This window comes from Corapipo altera, unplaced genomic scaffold (genome assembly GCF_003945725.1).
Source record: "Corapipo altera isolate COAL_440 unplaced genomic scaffold, ASM394572v1 78, whole genome shotgun sequence".
Classification (NCBI taxonomy): Eukaryota; Metazoa; Chordata; class Aves; order Passeriformes; family Pipridae; genus Corapipo; species Corapipo altera.
This window is the reverse complement of record NW_020884904.1, coordinates 178,332-195,851: the sequence shown is the minus strand read 5'-3', so window position 1 is coordinate 195,851 and position 17,520 is coordinate 178,332. Positions and strand designations below refer to the sequence as shown.

At 42.1% G+C, this 17,520-nt stretch overlaps 1 protein-coding gene across 5 annotated transcripts in view; it reads right to left on the bottom strand.

Moving 5' to 3' along the window:
• KIAA1549L (KIAA1549 like) overlaps positions 1–16,986 on the bottom strand; it is a 77,141-nt gene extending 60,155 nt beyond the window's left edge. For 2 of the 5 annotated variants that reach the window (XM_027651220.1, XM_027651222.1), the window contains exons 1-8: positions 16,656–16,986; positions 13,226–13,840; positions 11,742–11,854; positions 9,978–10,197; positions 8,826–8,959; positions 6,185–6,347; positions 3,010–3,069; positions 1,303–1,454 (exon numbers count right to left, since the gene is read on the bottom strand). In XM_027651220.1, the coding sequence (XP_027507021.1) occupies positions 1,303–1,454; positions 3,010–3,069; positions 6,185–6,347; positions 8,826–8,959; positions 9,978–10,197; positions 11,742–11,854; positions 13,226–13,840; positions 16,656–16,869 (1,671 nt within the window). In that variant the 5' untranslated portion in view covers positions 16,870–16,986. The remainder of the gene's footprint in view (positions 1–1,302; positions 1,455–3,009; positions 3,070–6,184; positions 6,348–8,825; positions 8,960–9,977; positions 10,198–11,741; positions 11,855–13,225; positions 13,841–16,655) is intronic. The other 3 variants (XM_027651223.1, XM_027651221.1, XM_027651224.1) reach the window with 3 other exon arrangements.
• Between the last annotated feature and the right edge of the window lie 534 nt (positions 16,987–17,520).

The window sequence follows — 17,520 nt, the reverse complement described above, 5'->3', positions numbered from 1 at the left end:
GCCCACAGGAAACTCCTCCAAGACCTCCTACAAGCATAAGCTCCATGAAAATGTTCTCACAGGATCAGAGCTTCTCCCCTTCATAGCCCAGGCTATTAAGTCAGTCAGTCAGAGGACTGACTGACTTCTTAAAAAAAAATTTAAATATAATCCTAAAGTAAAACCCTACTCTAAGAAAAGCATGCAGTAAAAAGGAGGAAAGGGTCAAATGTTTGGACATTACAGTCCTCTGTAAAGAAGGAATTCTTAATAATCTGTCCTAACCTACTGTTAGGACATATTGCAGTTGAAAAATATTATCACGTTTCACTTCTATCCTCATTATTTTTTATCCCAGGTTGATAATAAAGAGAACCATGTTTTTTCCCATTTTATTCTGCAGAACACTGTCAGAAGTTTCACACTGTACCTCTACCTTTCCTGAGAGTAGAGAAAGTGTCAAACATTTCTAACAATGAGGAAAAAAAGGAGTTTTATGATTCTTCTCCATGATAGTATGGACTAAAATTTTACAAAGATTCACACTTTTGGCAAGCAAAACATGTTCCTTCTTCAAATTCTTTCAGTGGGAAAACACAAAGAACCGTGGGCAAATGACAAAAGTAGTAGCTTGGGTTTATATCTCACAGCAATCAATTATTGAAAAATATAATGTAACTTTTTGAAAAAGCAACACCTGGTTATCTAATTTTTGAAGACTGAAGAACATATGTTTCAGTTGGCCATAACAACAGTTGGTTTAATTGGTAAGAAAACAAAATGTGACCATTTCAAAATACTGAATGTGAAATGCTGTAAATAAGAGAAAGATGATTAATAAATTATTCAGGTCTAAAATCTCTACTTCATATGATCTGTGGCCACATGGTTTGATGACTAACCCTGCAGAAAGGCTGCTTCTTACATTTTTTTTCCAACAAAAAAGAAGTTCTGGCTCTGAGTTACCTAGGAAACTTTTTTTGATGAATAAAAGCTTGGAACTCTTCATTATGCTGAATACGAGACTTTACGCTAAAACACGTACTTTGTACCAATCCTCATAGCAACCAGAGAGAAAATATTTATTAACACTGATTAACTAATGATGATTTCTAGAAGATGACAGGCTGACTGCAGAAAAAGACATGATTATTAATGCCACGCATTTCGCCCTTGCCGCTTTGATGTTCTGGAGAAAAAAAAAAAAAAGGAGTACAGCAAATCTCCACCCAGTTAGGCACATCTTTTACACAAATTGAAGCAAAGCCCTGGTGATTTTTTTTTTAACACATATCCAGGTGCAACCGGCGTGGCATTGACCACCTGCACAGTGTAGCTGCCCACGGTGGTGGCACGTTTGAATCGCCTCCCTTGCTGGTGGGACATCATGAACAGCGGGGCCAAGCGCTGCTCCATCAGTCGGGCAAAGCTCTGGTTGTTCAGCCCCAGTAAGGCCATATCAACCCCTTGAATAACTGTGGGAATGAAGGGAGAAAAACCACGTATCAGCACGTATCTTACATGGACAGGTAAAATAAACACGTGTTCTGTGAGACGGTTTGGAAGGTACTGACCAGTTTAGAATAAAAATACCTGGGCACTGTTGCACCCCCTCAGTAATTCCCAATGTTTACATAACACCCTTCTGTTTCAGCCTCTGCACTGTTCTTCTCAGATAATGTCAGTCATGTTTCAGAGAATAAAATCCTCAAAAAAAATTTTTAGGCCTTCAGTTTACCAAAATGGCTCTGGGAAGCACCTAATCTATGATCTTCAATGTAAAAAGTAAGTTAAAACCTATTTGCATGCTGCTGGTTTAATGATTATTGCCAGATGCTCCTGTTAACCAAACCAGTTTCCCCTCCTGCAGATTTGAAATCAGAAGTTAGGATTTTGTACAACTCGGTTTGAAACAAAATACCCTGGTTTGAGAGCACCAAAAACTGAATAAACATTTTTGAAGCATAAATGAATGTAAAATTTAGAAGACACTGGATTTACATAAAGTTCAAAAAAGTGATATGGCATGATGATTCTATTCATACATATGTATGATCTTTTCAATATTATTTAAAAAAAAATCTACTGGGACCACCATGTTTTTTTTTTTTAAACGAAGTTTCCACTGTAATAATCAATACTACTCCATTGCAGTAGGTGCACAGAGGCAAGAAATGAAGGATGAGATTCTCAGGGTCCATATGGGGAAGAGCAGTAGCACTCTCTCAGAGGGTCATAATCTCTGCATAGACATTTTGTATCAAATTTATGAATAGATATAACAGGCACCAAATCCGTTTCATGTCAGCCTCCTTTTCGCTTGCTCTCCTGAGAATTAAACAATTCCAGGTGCAGACACACCAATTAAAAAGGCTTTGCTATCTACTCACTCGAAGATGTCTGGGGGAAAGGGTCTCTTTCTTGCCCATTTATCATTTCTGAAGTCAAAATGGTTGTGAATGAGAATGTGGTACCAGTGAAATGACTTCATAAAGAAAGTATTTTGAAGCCTCTGAGCATTCTCTGCACGTTCTTTTCCACAAACACAAAGTTACGTGCCTAATGTTTTGGGTGAAAAGGCAAAAATCTCCAGCCTCAGACAGTCAGCAAATCACAACAAACTTCCTTGGTTTGATAGCTCACCTTTCTTCCTGGGCTATGTCTACAAGTCACTTTTGACTTGTGAATTCAGATTTAAATCCAAGACCCAGGGAAAGAAAAAAAACTAACAAACAGTCTATTTGTGTTTCAAAACTCTGAGAAGATAACACTGCTCTCAGAAGTGCTTAAACCAAAGTGCTATAAATTCTGAGGCGGGTGTTGGATGCAGGAGATGACGCCGTTCAAGATGATGAATCAGTTATGCCCCAGAGTGACTGTAAATACAGTTGCCCAGTTGAGTGCAACAGGCAGCTTCAGTGGGCAGCCACTTATTTTTGTCTAAAAATATTGCACTGATGTGTTTTTATAAACAACCACTAAAAATTATCACCTTGAGTGCATGGGGGAGGGAAGGAGATTAAAAAGTACCTGTTATCACCCAGTAGTCTCTAGTTGACTCCGAGACATCAAGGTTTGGATACTCCAAAGCTTTAAAAATAAAAGCGTTGAAATTATGTCATAATATTCCAACATCCTATACATTACATGCCCTGAAACTGGCTAACCAGACAGTGATAAATAAATTGAACTGTGGCCCAAGAGGAGATCTAGAGGCATCATTTTCAGTGTTACAATTTCTCTTCTCTCCGAAAAAGAACATCAAGTGTAAACAGAAGAAGCACTGCCATACAAAGTAGAACATACATCTCCTGTTGCTCAAATACTGGCTGATACATAGTCTGGGGCAAAGCCCAGGATTGCCCAGTACGAAAAATTATAGATAACAGGTGTATGTCCATGTTCTATACATTTCTGCTGCTTTCTCCCCTGCAGAAAAACAGGATAGGATTCCATGTCGTTTCTCTGATTAATCCTTATGTAACCCAGACCACAGTTTTAACCTAAAATAGTACTAAAATAAACCAGGATCAGACTCCACATGAATTACAAACGAGACTAACAAAACTGCAAACACACCTTGGAGTGTGGTGCTCTCTCTCATTCTGCACCATTTAAGGTATTACTACCATATGTGTTTACATCTGTGAGAAACTGATATTTGCCATTTTGGTGCCTTTTGTTTGCTTCTCCATCTCCAAAGTGCATTAGGCTGTAAAGCTCAATATGCTGCTAATTCATTATACAGCTCAGCATTTTTCTCAATAGATTTATGCAACGTGGAAAGCATTAATACTAGGAACTTAATTCAGAAAATATCCATGCTTTGCACACTGATGTGCTGCTATTGAGTTACCTTGATTTTTAAACACCAAAGTGGCATGAAATAGTAAACATTGTAAAGGATCTGATTACGCACAGGAACTGCTTTTGAGGAGGGATTTCACAGCGTGCCCTGAGCTGTGCATTTCCATGACAGACTGCAAAGGCTCTGGAGGAGCCACTGGAGCCTACTGGGAAATAACATGCTCTGAGAACAACAGCAGTATTTGTTTGATAAACTGAAACAACAACACTGCCACATGAATAAGCATCAAACGCTCTTTAAAGGAAACATTTTCCAGACATACTATCAGTCTGGTGCCATAAACACTACGCTCGCATTAAGTTCTGAGTTTGCAGTACAGCTGCTGCACTGGGAATAAAACCAAGAACTCCAAAATGAAATATAAGCCATTAGTTGTTAAAGAAGCACTAGCTAAAGACTTTATCAGGTCTCTTCATTATGTGTGGGGATCAACAGAGAACTGCAGTACCACCAGTCTTGCAGCGTGACAAATGGCTTTCACAGCTCCTGACTACTAAGCATATGCCTGCATTGCCTTTGTGAGAAGCACCATGATCCTCTTCCTATGCAACAGACCTGTTTTGGAGCCTGAACACTTGAACTGAGGAGAGCCATCATCAAAACTTCCTCCAGCTTTCTCCCTGTGCTCCTGGATGCCCCATGAAGACAAGTCCTGCACAAAGGGCACTCGACAGACAGGTTCACCTGCCAGCCATGAAAGGGAAGGATCCTGTCTGATGAGGAATGGGCTACATCCCTTCCTCTGTCAACAGCCTCCCTCCATCTCCCCTTGCCTGTGGAAAGACTCTGTGAAAACACAAGCATACCTTGAGATCTGTCTCTCACCTTGTGATGGAAACTCTGATACAAAAGTGCACCAACACAGCTCAAGAGCTCATCATTGGGCAGTTTCACCTATTTTTTTGCAAATACCATAATCTAATAGATAATGTCTCAAGAATAACATACACACCTCCTTTTCTAAAGGTCTGCACAATCACCACAGTTAGCTGTGATTCCTGGCTGCCTCACAGCAGAGAGCAGCCACTTATCCCACAGACAGCTCATTGTGCAAGTCAGTCACGAAAAATTGCACAAGAGAACTCCTCTGCTATTGGGCTGTTTGCAAACAAAATGGACCAATGAAAAAAGATAACTGGTGTTTTCCCCAACACTCCCTTTCCAACAGTCTGCTTCTGCTTTCTCTTAGAATCACAAAATGAACAAGCATTTTGGTAATTTTACCTAAAGCTACAAATCCACTCACTTCAGAGTTCCCATCACAAAGACACATTTGACTCTACCCTTATGTGCCCAATTATTTCAATGCTTGTGAAATGCAAAATTACAAACCACTGCATAGCCTCAGCAGTGAGTCTGAAAGCTACCAGAAGCTTAACCAGATCTTTACTGGTGTTTGAACACAGTATTTCAAATCTAACAAGCATCTCATGAAGATTTACACACAGTGAGATCAGCTGAAGCCTGCCCTTCCTTTACCAGTGCATTACCGTGCACTGATGTACCCAGCATGTCCCTGTCTCTTCTCACTTCCAGTGAACACTGATCTCCAGCGAACCTGGAGATAACCTGTCTCTGCAGTAAGCTTAATTTCACACATCACATTAACAAGCAGATTAAACGTAAATCCCCATAATCAAAAGTCTTGTGCCTTTAATCATTTCAGAGAAATTAGCAGAGTCGGAGAGCATATGTATCACACAATTGTCTCCAGCTCTCTGTACCTCAGAGCCTTTGTAACAACTGGAATGCAAGCAAGCTATTGATGCTTAAGAGTTCTGACCACTTTTAAACAGAGGATGAAATTCAGCAAATACACCAACAACTTCTCAAACAAAGAAGCGTGGCTAGAGCTCACTCACTGCCCAAACACACACAAACTGATACCAGCCCAGCCACTGGAGCAAGCACAGGGGCTGAGACTTCTACTGAAGTCAAGGGCAATGCTGGAGCTAAAGTTCGTGTGCTGTGCTAAGTTTTCCTGAAATGAGGAATCTTGGACCTTCTGTGCTTTGCTTTACATAAACCCACCATTTTATTTTGTTTGGAACCTGTCAGAGAGTTGGATTTTTTTTACCAATGACAGTTTATATGTGTTTTTCTTGGTTATTTGACATTGCTGCTAGCAGCCAAAGTAAACACTGAACCTAGAAAAAAAAAAACCACCTGGGTCCCTCCCTCCTTTTTTTTTTTTAATAAAAAAATATTTTTAAAATAGTCGGAAAAACCACCTGTGAGTTTGTCTGTGAGCTTGACAACAAAGCTTATGGTGCTTGCAAAGCAAAAGCCTGGTGCTGGCTAATGCTAAGAGCTGCATGCTGGGAAGCACATACTTACATTCTGCAATGGTGAGAGGTGGGTAAGTGAGGTAGAAACCCACCAGTTCAGCTGACAGCTGATTAAGAAGGTTGCTGGATATAGTGCCATTTAGAGTTGTGCTTCGATTGTTCACTACGTAAAACAGAGTGACAGCTTGGGAGACATTGGAAGTGTTCAAAATCTGAAACAGAGGCAGAAAACACACGTTGCTGTGTTTCAGCAACAAAAAGACACCACCACAAAAAACAACTCACCAAAACCAAAAACAAATAAATCCCCCAAACAAACAAAATCCTGAAAAACAAGCACACGAAAGCCCAAACAAAACATACAAACAAAACCAACCAAACAAAAACAACAACCCAGCCACTGCAAACAAACTGGGGAAACATTAACTTGGACAGCGGATTAGATATGTCTCATTCAACATGATTGTGTAAAACTTTACTTGTGTGATACTTTGATCCCTACTTTAGCACGTGCAGAGTTCCTGGAGGACAGCAGCAGGCAGAAAGGATGCAGTCAGGACTGAAACTACTTTTCCCTGTTTTTATCAAGAAATGTAAGATGAAGGAGAGGGCTTTTATCAGAAAAATCGTCCAGTGCTTGACACAGAGGAATTGACCTGTATGTCTTGCTGTCTTTGCTGCCTTCCTAGTACAGTTATCTAGATGCATACCTTTTCCATACAAAATAAAGGGATATCATGTCTCTTCTGTTCCTAGCATAATATAATATAATAATATAGCATAATATAGCATAATAACCTGCTCTCTTCCCAGGTTAGCTCTATGCCCATCTCTTCCTGAGCCCAAACCTGAAGACAGCATTTAAGGACCAATTCTATTTAGTGACTACTGGATCACCTCCTCAGACACCAGTTTCATGCAGGAAGCAGAGAGGAAAAGGCAGGGCAGGAACAAAAAAAAAAAACACCATCAAAATATGTTTTCTCAGAAAACTTACATCCTAGGACAAGAGGGATTTTTTTTTTTTTTTTGGCTAGACATAGGTAGGACCAACAGCATTCATAAATGTTATTTAAATACCCCATTTTTATCATCTGGATCACCAAGTAAAAACAGAAAGCACAGTATAAAAAAAACATCAGATGAAGAGTTTGAGGTCAGACCAAAGGTCTGCATAGTCAGTGTCCAATTAGACAACTGGATAGCCAATGGCCAGGAGCAAATGGTTGGAGAGTGAGCACAGAACAAGAGAAGACAGCTTTCAGCAGTGTAAGGTTAGCCCACAGCTCTGGTCTGAGCCATAAATCATATGCTTGTGTTTTAAAAAGAGTTGATGACTTTTTATTGTATATTTTTGGCCAATTGCTTTTTGTAATTTCCAGGCTTTTTTCTCCAGTAACACCTTTATCACCCACTGTGTGAAAGGACTCTTCCTAAGGATTCTTAAATGTGAGTAGCTCTGTTATTGGAAGCTCCAACTGATCACTCCTGATTCATTACAGCACTCATGGTTGGAGAACCATGGCCGGTTTCATTCCTCCTTGCATGGAAGTTGCTTCATGCCTTTTACCCACCTTGCACCCTTCCCTCTGCTCTTGGAAGTGCAGCAATGCCTTTTCTGAATTGGCTCTGTCTGCTTCAGAGCTGTTCCTCAGTTTGCAATTAATCTAAAACCCTCATACAATTTTCTGCTGCACTTAGTCTGTTGCATGATACCGAAAAACGATTTCAGAAAAATTTATCATGAAGATCACACCCTTGAGCCTCTTACTTCCCAGCTTATATCTTGCCTCCAAGGCCTCCATCCTATCTCTTCTTAAATTGGAAATACCCACAAAAGAATCCAACTACCACCTTCTACTAGGGCTCTTTACAAAATTGCTTAGGTGCTTTGTGAGATCTGCCTTTTCCACTTCAAGCAAATCAGTCATCACAAAGTTCCCCTCAGTGCCACAGGTCCAGCTATTGAAAAGCCCTTTACCTACTGTGGTAGATCATCTCTTTCCATGCACTTTTGTGCCTTCTCTGCACCAAAGTAACTGAGGAGAGCCCCGATAGCCAATTTTCTCCTTCTGGAAAGTTACGTACAAACCATTCTGAGGAGCACAAGTCCATACACAGAGTTTTATCATGAGTCAAATACATATCATATCACCCAGAGGATAATTTCTTTTTTCCTGAAGTATGGCACAGAGTATAAGGGTGTTGGCCCTCTATACATATAAATGCCTGCAAAAATCAGGCCCTTAGTGTTGAATTTGTGTCTGTCTGTGAGTATGGAACTGAATGCATACCAAAAAAAGAGAACAAATTATATTCCATTAGCTCAGATCTTACAAACAGCTATGCCTGTGACCATCTTTATACCTGAATAGCCACAGCGAAAGCAACTAACATGCCAGAATAACATATTCAGTAAAAACATAACTTTTGAAGAATATCTTTATATATTTGGTTTTATTTGAATTTCATTTGTATGACTTAACTGCAAACAGTAAAACTCAAACTCATAAAAAGTACCTGTCTTCTATAAATAATCCATTTATAAGTTTTCCTGCAATACATAAAACTATCTTATTTCAGATGAAAGCATGAACTTCCTCCACAGTGGCTAGCCAAGGCACTGTGTTGAAATACAAACACAAAGAACAACAAAGAACAGGCACTGGCAAAGCAACACAACATAGTACCTGAACTGTTAAGTTGTTGCTGGTGTTCAGGACCTTTCTTTCAGCATCCTGAAATGCTCTCTGTAGTCGCTGTTCCATGGTCTGAATAAATTTGCATGACTGAATATTGTCTGTTTGACCCACAAACTGCAGCTCTGGAAAAGGAACATATTAGCATGTGGCCAAAGTATTCTCAGTTGCATAAATCCTCCAATGCCAGGAGCAAAATGATCAATTAACAAATTAAGCAGGTGAAGTTAATGCCACGTAAGATCAGTTGATGGCATTCAGGCAATGCACTAAACGAGCCTTAATTAAGACAAAATGTAAGAGTTAAATTGCATTATTAGAGCTAATGCTCTCCATAAACAAGTGGAGATTGTTTCTGCAGTAATATATAAGATGGTAAGACCAGTTCATTGTGCATATATTTACTCAGAGCCAGGCACTAGTGAAATCATTCTAAAAGACAAGTTATAGTCTTAAATCTTGCAGGTCATTTGCTCTTGCAAAACATAATCAATCACAATATTGATTCTCATTCTGTTTGATTCTAAGAAAAACATATCTAGCTGGTTAATTGCATTGTATGTATATAAACATGTGAGCAAAGACATAAGAAATCTTTTTATAATTTGATACATCATTTTACAGCACTCTCTGCCCTCTCATAGCTTATACTGCACTGCAATTACTCTGCAGTGATGCTTGGTACAGCACAGGGGGTTAAACAGTGACCCTGGGTCAGACAGCTGGGACCTAAGTCAGATGGGTCCAGCCAGAACAGTATGTGTACGTGTGTATATATATCCTACAGTCATGTTTCTCATCTGATTGTCCCCAGAAGCAACACACAGGTTACTGCACAATCCATGGATTGAAGTCCATTTAACCAAATGCCAAGTGTTAGTCAAGCATATCAGTGTGACTCATCCCTAATGCAAAGCCACTTCACCTCACAACAGTGCCGATGGCTGTGACAGCAGAGCGCCAGGAAGGACTGGGACACCCACACTGGCTGTCCTGCTTGTGCCAGGAACACCAGAACCCGAGACCAAAGCAGAGCTTGTCCTGCTGCCACACCACTGCACCGGAGAGCAAGGACAGGAATCGTCCCTGGGCACCGAACCACAAACACACAGACAATCCCAGGGCAGGCAGGACACGGCTCACCTGTTTTCAGCTGGAAGTGGTAGGCGGGAAGGGGCTTCCACGGCAAGGCCAGGGCCACCACGGCCTGGAGATGTGGCACGTGCTGCTTGATGTCTGCCGTGGCATTGCTGATGCCGTAGGCAAGGAGCCTTTCGATGACAGCAGCTGGGATGAAAACCAGCCTCCCCCATGTAACATAGTAACCAACTGTTAGGTTACTCGATTGCTCCAGGATTTCAACCTAAAACACACGCAGGGAAGCACATTTCTATCACTATTTGATGGGACTTCTTATGCTTAATATGGGTCCCTTGCAGGGTTTTTATCCTGTAATCCCCTATAAACCCCATGGGATCAGTTAGTGTTGTGTCAGACACAGTGTTAGCAGAGCTGCTCAGAGACCTTTAGGCCCATCCCTCGCAGCATGGGCTCTGAATTGAAGCAGTGCAGTATTGCTACCAGAGCTGTCACACCTCCAGTTTAGACTGGGGCTTCATTCATGTGCAGATACTGGGACATTTTAATTATGCATGTAAAAATACAGAGAATCCAGAGAAACTCCAGCTCCTACTTCATGCCTGAAGTTCACTGACTTCGTGCATGTGTCTGTCATTGGAAGTTTGAAGGCAGATTTTTGAAAGGTAAAAGTTTTCAATATTTGATTGGGCTGTCACTTCTATACTGTTTTGCTGTACTGTCCAGTCTGCAAGTGGACCTATATGAGTGGAAATAACAAATCATAAGAATGAACACACTATGAGCCAAAACATGAGTTGAGTTTTACCTCAAAATTCTGTATTTTCCAAAAAGTTTTAGCTCTGGAACTGATTCTCCCCACTAGGTTTTAGTTGGCAACCAGAAGGCAGCTCCTCTCAAGTTTACAAAAAGGTAGGGGATGAAACCTGACAGTTTTTATTGCTGCTGCCAAGACTCAGGAACACACAATTCCCAAACCAACTAACATGGTCCACACTTGCAGCAATAAAGCGTGGGGACTGAAGTCAACTTGATGCCCTCTATTTTGAGCAAAATTGCTTTCTTCTTTCTCAGGGGCTTGGTAAGGATAACTTATAACACAAACCCCTACCTAAGTGAATAGGATCCTGTGTCCCAGAGAAAAGCACCCCAGCAGCCCATCCGAGCCTGCTCTCACACACAGCAGTGCAGAGCAATTTGCAGCCTGCAATTTAGCTGCAAAGTGATGAACACATCACCTCCATTTATTTTCAATAAAATGTGCTTTCTCCCTGCTCGGGATTTTCATCCCCGTGGAACTGCACTTGTCAGGTACTGGGTTTTCAAACCAGGGAGCAGACTGACAGCAGTGACATCCCATTTACCAGCCACGCTGTCGCCATTGATCCAGGCTGAGCAGAACAGCACTCAGCTGCCTGAGAGTCAGGAGTCACTCCTGAGCTGCAGGGGGGAGAGGACACTGCTGCCAGTAATCGTTTCCCAGAACACACTAAAAAGAAGTTTGCATTTCTCTCTTCTTCTTCATCAAATAAACTGGTAAAAGCTTTGGAATACTCCTTATGTTTTTAGAGCCCAGAATGGGTGCTGCCTGTGCCTGTTCTCCATAGAAGAAGCTCACTGCTCCCCTCCAAGAGGCTCCATAGGAAAAGCTCACTGCTCCCCTCCAAGAGGCTCCATAGGAAAAGCTCACTGCTCCCCTCCAAGAGGCTTCCTGCAACCAGAGATACCACTAGGGCTGCAGCCAGCTGGGATTCCTTTGGTGGGAGAGGTGTTTCGGTGAGATCATGAAGGCAAGCCAAGCGTGCTTACCTGAGCACTGACGTTTTGGTTGAACGCTTGTCTCAGCACCTGGTTGAGTCCTTTTCTCACCATCTCCCTGAAGGCATTGCTGATCATCATCCTCCTTGTGTTCAGAAACAGAACTGTGGAGCAACAAAAGCCACATGATGGTCTGAGACATCACCGTGCTCCTGTTTGCTTCCTCTAATTGTTTTTACATGGGGCTGGCTGTGCAGGGATCATCAAAGCAGCTGCAGGATTAGCAGCAGCTCCAAAGACAGAACTCCCTATCCATCCCATGGCAATACCCCATTGTTTCCAGAGCAAGGTCTAACAAATTCAGTTTCTTCAGCAACAACAAGTCTTTGCCCAGCTACCTTTCTAAGTGAGGTATGAGGCCACTTGATTGCCCGCAGACAGACTGGTGCAGCATTCTCAAGGGACTGAGCTGGTGCTGCACAGGCAGGCTTCACATCTTCATGGCCACAGTTAAATAAACACAGAAACGTGTTTCTCCACTGCTACAATTATTTTTCCATTTAGGAAGCATCCGTACACTCTCTTTATTAACATTATCACTATCTTTTTCTCTTATAATTTCCAGAAAGAGCTTTACAGCTGCACTTGAGTACTTTTCAATCCCATACTGTGTACAGGCTACTCTATCTTTAGAAATAGTTGCTGTACTCATCACACTACTGATGTAGATATTTAGCAGCTATCAAACACACATTAGGTCCAAAAGCTGCTTATTTCATTTCACCTTGTACCACTCAGGTCTATACAAGATCATAAGCCATTTTTTTTATAGCTATTCTTCTTTGCTGAGATCTTCAAGATGCACACATCTCCTGGTGCTGCACTTGCTACCATAAGGAGTTTATGTGAAGCCTGGGCAAGGCTTCACCCCTTTAGTTTAGAGTTCTTATAGCTAAGGAAAAACTGTCCATGAAAAAAACAGCTAGACCCAGAAGTGGCACTGTTTGCACAGAAAACTCAAAATCCTCCCATTTTGAAGCATGAAATTCTGAATGCTTATTATTTTCAAATGAAACTTTAATGACAGCATTAGGCGTTCATGTTAAAACATAATTAGGTATTTGCATGTAAAGAGGGCCGAAGACTGAGGCAGGTTCCTGCACTGTCCCCTCCAGTGACACAGACTCCTCACTGCAAAGCAGAGATCAAACCATCACATCTCACCAGGTTGTCCCTCCACACAGGTGGTTCTGCTAAATCCCTGCAGCGACCTGCTGAACTTCAGAGCACCTGATGATCTCACCACTTCTTCTGACGCATTCATTGCAAAATCCAAGCCCCAAATAAAGCTAATACCACTCCTATCTAACCACCCTGCTTTTTATCCACCTGGTTTGTCAGTGCAGCAGCCTTATCGCCAGATTAATCACGAATGCCCCCACGTTCTTTGACGCTGGAGCGCATTTCTCACTCCTCACCAGCTGCCCCTCACAGACACACGAGGCCCTTTCAGTAAATGGAGTGTCCCCACGTACCTGTTTTAACCATAAGGTTGTCGGAGAGCCGGCAGTCCAGGGGGGGAGCTGCTGTCATATTAGCGAAAGCCGCTGCTGCTGTGGTTTCAGAGGGAGCAGAGGAGTTTTCCACTGGAGTAGGGGGAAGCCTAGTTGTTTTCGCTGATGCTGTAATAGATGTCAAAGCTGCTGTAATTGTCAGTGGGTAGGGGGTTGACGTTTTGGTGATGTCTGAGCTCGGGAACTTCTGGGTGTCAGTTACTGTGGTTTCTATCTGCCTTGGTACATGGGTTGTGGGTGCGAGTGTGGAGGCTGTGACCGTGCTGCTTTTAGGGGTTATGAGCATGGCTGTCACGTCCACAGGTGATGCAGTTGTGTTTCTCGTTGCAAAAGGAAAATCTGCACGTGTTCCTACTGAGCTTAGGTCCAATGTCAATTTTGTGGCAGTGTTATTTTTTGTTAGGGTCAGTGTCGGTGTGCTTAAAGCCATCACAGATGGCAAAGGTGTGTTTTCAGTGCCTAGAGAAAAGAAGGAAGAAGCTGGCACTGGTGAAGCTGGAGATGATTTTCTTGTTAGTGGTTTTGCTTCTGAAGTTCCTACTGTAGGTATTGCACCAGAAGATATTCCAGATAACACTGTAAGGATAGAATGGGTAAAGTTGGTTTTTGACAAAAAAGGAGACTCTAGCTGTGTTGGTGATGCATGGACAGAAGTTATGATGACTGACTGCAGAGCACTGGTGGTCAGGGTTTGCAATGGGATGCCCTTGGTAATTTTATTAGATATATTACTGGGAACTACACTGTGTCTTGTAGCACTTGTGTCCCATTCCACACTGAATGTAGCTGGATTTTTATCAACCATAAACAAATAACCAGAGGACTCTAATTGATTGTCTGCAAATTCTGGCAAATTTCCAGAACCAATGATTCCTGAAATAAAACTATACAAGACAGTTGAGCCAGAAGGCTTAGTTACAGGAGAGGGGTACTGGGCTGGCAGTGCTTTTGCTGGTGGCTGAAATAGTCAAGTTTTCAGTGAGCTGAAAAGCCAACACTGGTGCTGTGTTTAACATTTCTGTCAGTAAAATAATCTTTCCAGCATCACTTGTTTGGGGTTCTACGGAGCTAGGGAGAGCACCTGCAGCATTAACAGAAGGCACATGTAAATGCAGAGATGCTTTATCATGTATACTGATATGAACATCTCCAACAGTGAAGAAATTAGCAACATTTCCAGGCTTGCTTCCTTCCATGCCTTTTTTTGCAAGAGGTCAGGCACTGTCAATGCTGTAACAAGGAATGAATATTGAACAGGAGATGTTTTCAGTGCAAATGCATCTAATTCTGAAAAACTATGCTTTTCAGCAAAGGGTAAATTTGAAACGTTTTGACTATAGCACGCATAAGTATAGTTTGCTGAAGGGGTGGAGAAGAGTGGCTGCTGATTTGTATTAATTTTGTTTTGCAGACTTGAAACTACCAAGTGTGGTGTGTGATGCTCAGCATCCCATGGAGAAGTACTTGAAGGAACTTCTCTTATTGCCATTTGGGTTGAAGTTTTTACCGAAGGAATACTAATGCCAGCTGAAGACAGCAAAGCTTTATTGGTCCACGTAGAAGCTGAAGTTATGACTTGAGGAGGGCTGACAGGATCTAAATTGCTTTCAAAGTCTGCATTCGAAATCCTGGAAGAGCCAGAACTGTGGCTGTCCATTAGGTTGTCATAGAAACAAGTGATGGCAGCACACTCCACGCTGGAGGCATGACAGAAGCGACCAGCTTTTTATCAACTGAACACAAAGTCTGATCAGAGGTTAAATGATTTAAAGCTCCTGGAGGTGAATATTCTGCATGTGTGGTCACAACAGTGGGTGGTCTCATCTTTCTGTCTTCACAACTGGACTTTCTGCATCTGCGGGTAGAAGATGTGCAGTCACACAAACATTAGTGGCAGAGGTATTTGTGACAGCAGTTTCAGGTTTTGAAAGGCCCATAGTAAAAGGAATTAATGGCACTGCAGCTAGATCAAGACTAGTCACAGCCATTTCCAAAACAGTGCTTAGTATTCTTGATCCTATGTGGAGTTTGGATATGGTCCTATGATCCTATGATCCTATGAACCACATATGATCCTATGTGGTTTGGATATCTGGAGAAACTTTGGAAAGCTGAGTTCCATAAGGCAGAACATTATTAGCATTAAAGTTCATGGACATCTTTGCTGTCACTCCTCTTAAAGGCTGTTGCGCTTTTCTTGCCACAGGAAAGCCACCAGGAGTTGGGAGAGTAGAGGCAGGAGCAGTTGGCAATGACATGCTGTTTGTCTGATAAGATCCATCAGTCAGGACTTCTGCAGAAGTCTGATTCAGAGCCACCACCGAGCACCGTGAGACAGCAGTCGAAGGGATTTGCAGTGTATCCTGGTCAGCTGCTGCTGCCCTGGGAGCATTTCTGAGTGCTATCCTAGTAAACACATCATTTGTCTCAGTTAGCAAGGGAGACCTTGGGTTTGTTGGAGAGGAGTGTGTTGCATTTCTAAAGAGTAAATCTGTTTTGCTTCTAAACGCTCGGGCTGGCAGCACTGCACTGCGAGTGTGCTTTGCATCTGGAACAAGTTATATTGGCAGTGAAAGGGAAGACGTGCTCTCTGTTGAGCTGGAGACCTCAGCCAGGCCCTCAGAAGCTGATGACATGAAAGGTAGAGGGGGGTAAAGCCTGTAGTGTAATTAGTCAGTGCTGTGAAAGACTGAGGATGACTCATTTGCAGTACTAGATGTGGAGTAACCACAGGATGGAAGAGTGATGTAGGGACCTCTGCTTTATCCTGAAAAACTGATGGTGACAGAGGAGTGATATCACTATTTCTGTCAGTCAGTGCTGCCCTAAATGGCTGAGTGTTTGGTTTTACTTCAGTAGAAGATACATTATACAGATTCTCATTAGGGAACCATGACAGGCTTTTGGAAGTTCCTGTCAGGGGAGACTGATGCATTTTTGACACAGGAATATCAGAGTATATAGATGAAAAAGAGGTCCTTTCTGAAGGAGACCCTTTTCCTACTATTTCTGTGAAATGCACTGTTGTCAATCCAATGAAAGGCATGGCCCCTGTAAAGAAATCGGGACCCCTCCTGTGATTGACCATACTGGAATGTACCACACTTAGAGGACTACTTCTGCTTTCACTAACCTGTGAGCTGGCTGAATGTTGACGAAACCTTCAGGATCTGCAGACAAAGGCACTTTGATGGGCAGTACAGTTGGTTTAGAAAAGTTAATGGTATGAGGTGACCAAATTACCAATGAGGAAGAATGATGGTGATGGAACAGGAGCAAGCATGACTGATCCTGATGAGCTTTCTTTTGAAATGGAGGGTGTTTTTAATGGCATTAGCTGAAGTGGCACAGCTGTACCCGAATGGTGTAGGGGACAATGTGGCAAACATACCAAGTTGAGGCAAACCTGTTTCATCTGCATCTTGAGATGATGACCTCAGAGGCGACTCGGCCGAAACTTCAGTGGGTTCCTGGGATGCACTGTTTCCACTGCCTTGATACAGAGTGGGCAACAGATGCATTTGATCCAAAGTCCTGGTACGTGTGCCAGTCAGCGTGGTTTTTATCATCTGAAGCAAGTCTGCATTCTCCAAAGTCTGCCCCATAGAAATATCAGCTATTGAGGAAGTCTTAGTTTCTGTGGAAGGCCGTGTTGGTGATAGTATAGATCTCCAATTAGGAAAAGATCCTGTAGAAGGAGCATCATTGATATGCTGTCGCCTGATACCTGTCAAATAATAAGTAAAATTAATATATTTTTCCCCAAAAGGAAGAGAAGTTGTCTTCTTGCTAGAAGTCACGACACAAAATGCATTATGTTTAGTGAAATAAGTGAACGTTTTTCCTTTGTATTCAAAATGCATAAAAATTCAGAATATGTTGAAAAAACCCCAACAAAACACAAAACCCAGTGAAAGGTTCAACACACAGATTACAAACCCCTCAGGTCCTTTCATCTAAAAGAAGAATAAGGAAAGCTGCCTTGGCCATACCATTTCAAAATCCTACTTTTAACAGGGATGTTTCAACACAGTAAAAGACACATTCTTAGCTTGGGACAATTCTTGAGGTTATCATGAGTCACCCTGTGCCAAAATATTATGTGAGAAGACGGGTTTACAAGCAGTGTAGAAAGGGTATAGGTTTTGACAACCAAGCTTCACTGACTTGGCATGCAGTCTGACATGGGAATAGAGTCAGCATTGGCTGCATTCCTGTAGGATACATCTGGAGGTGCTCATCTTGCCAGTTCTAAT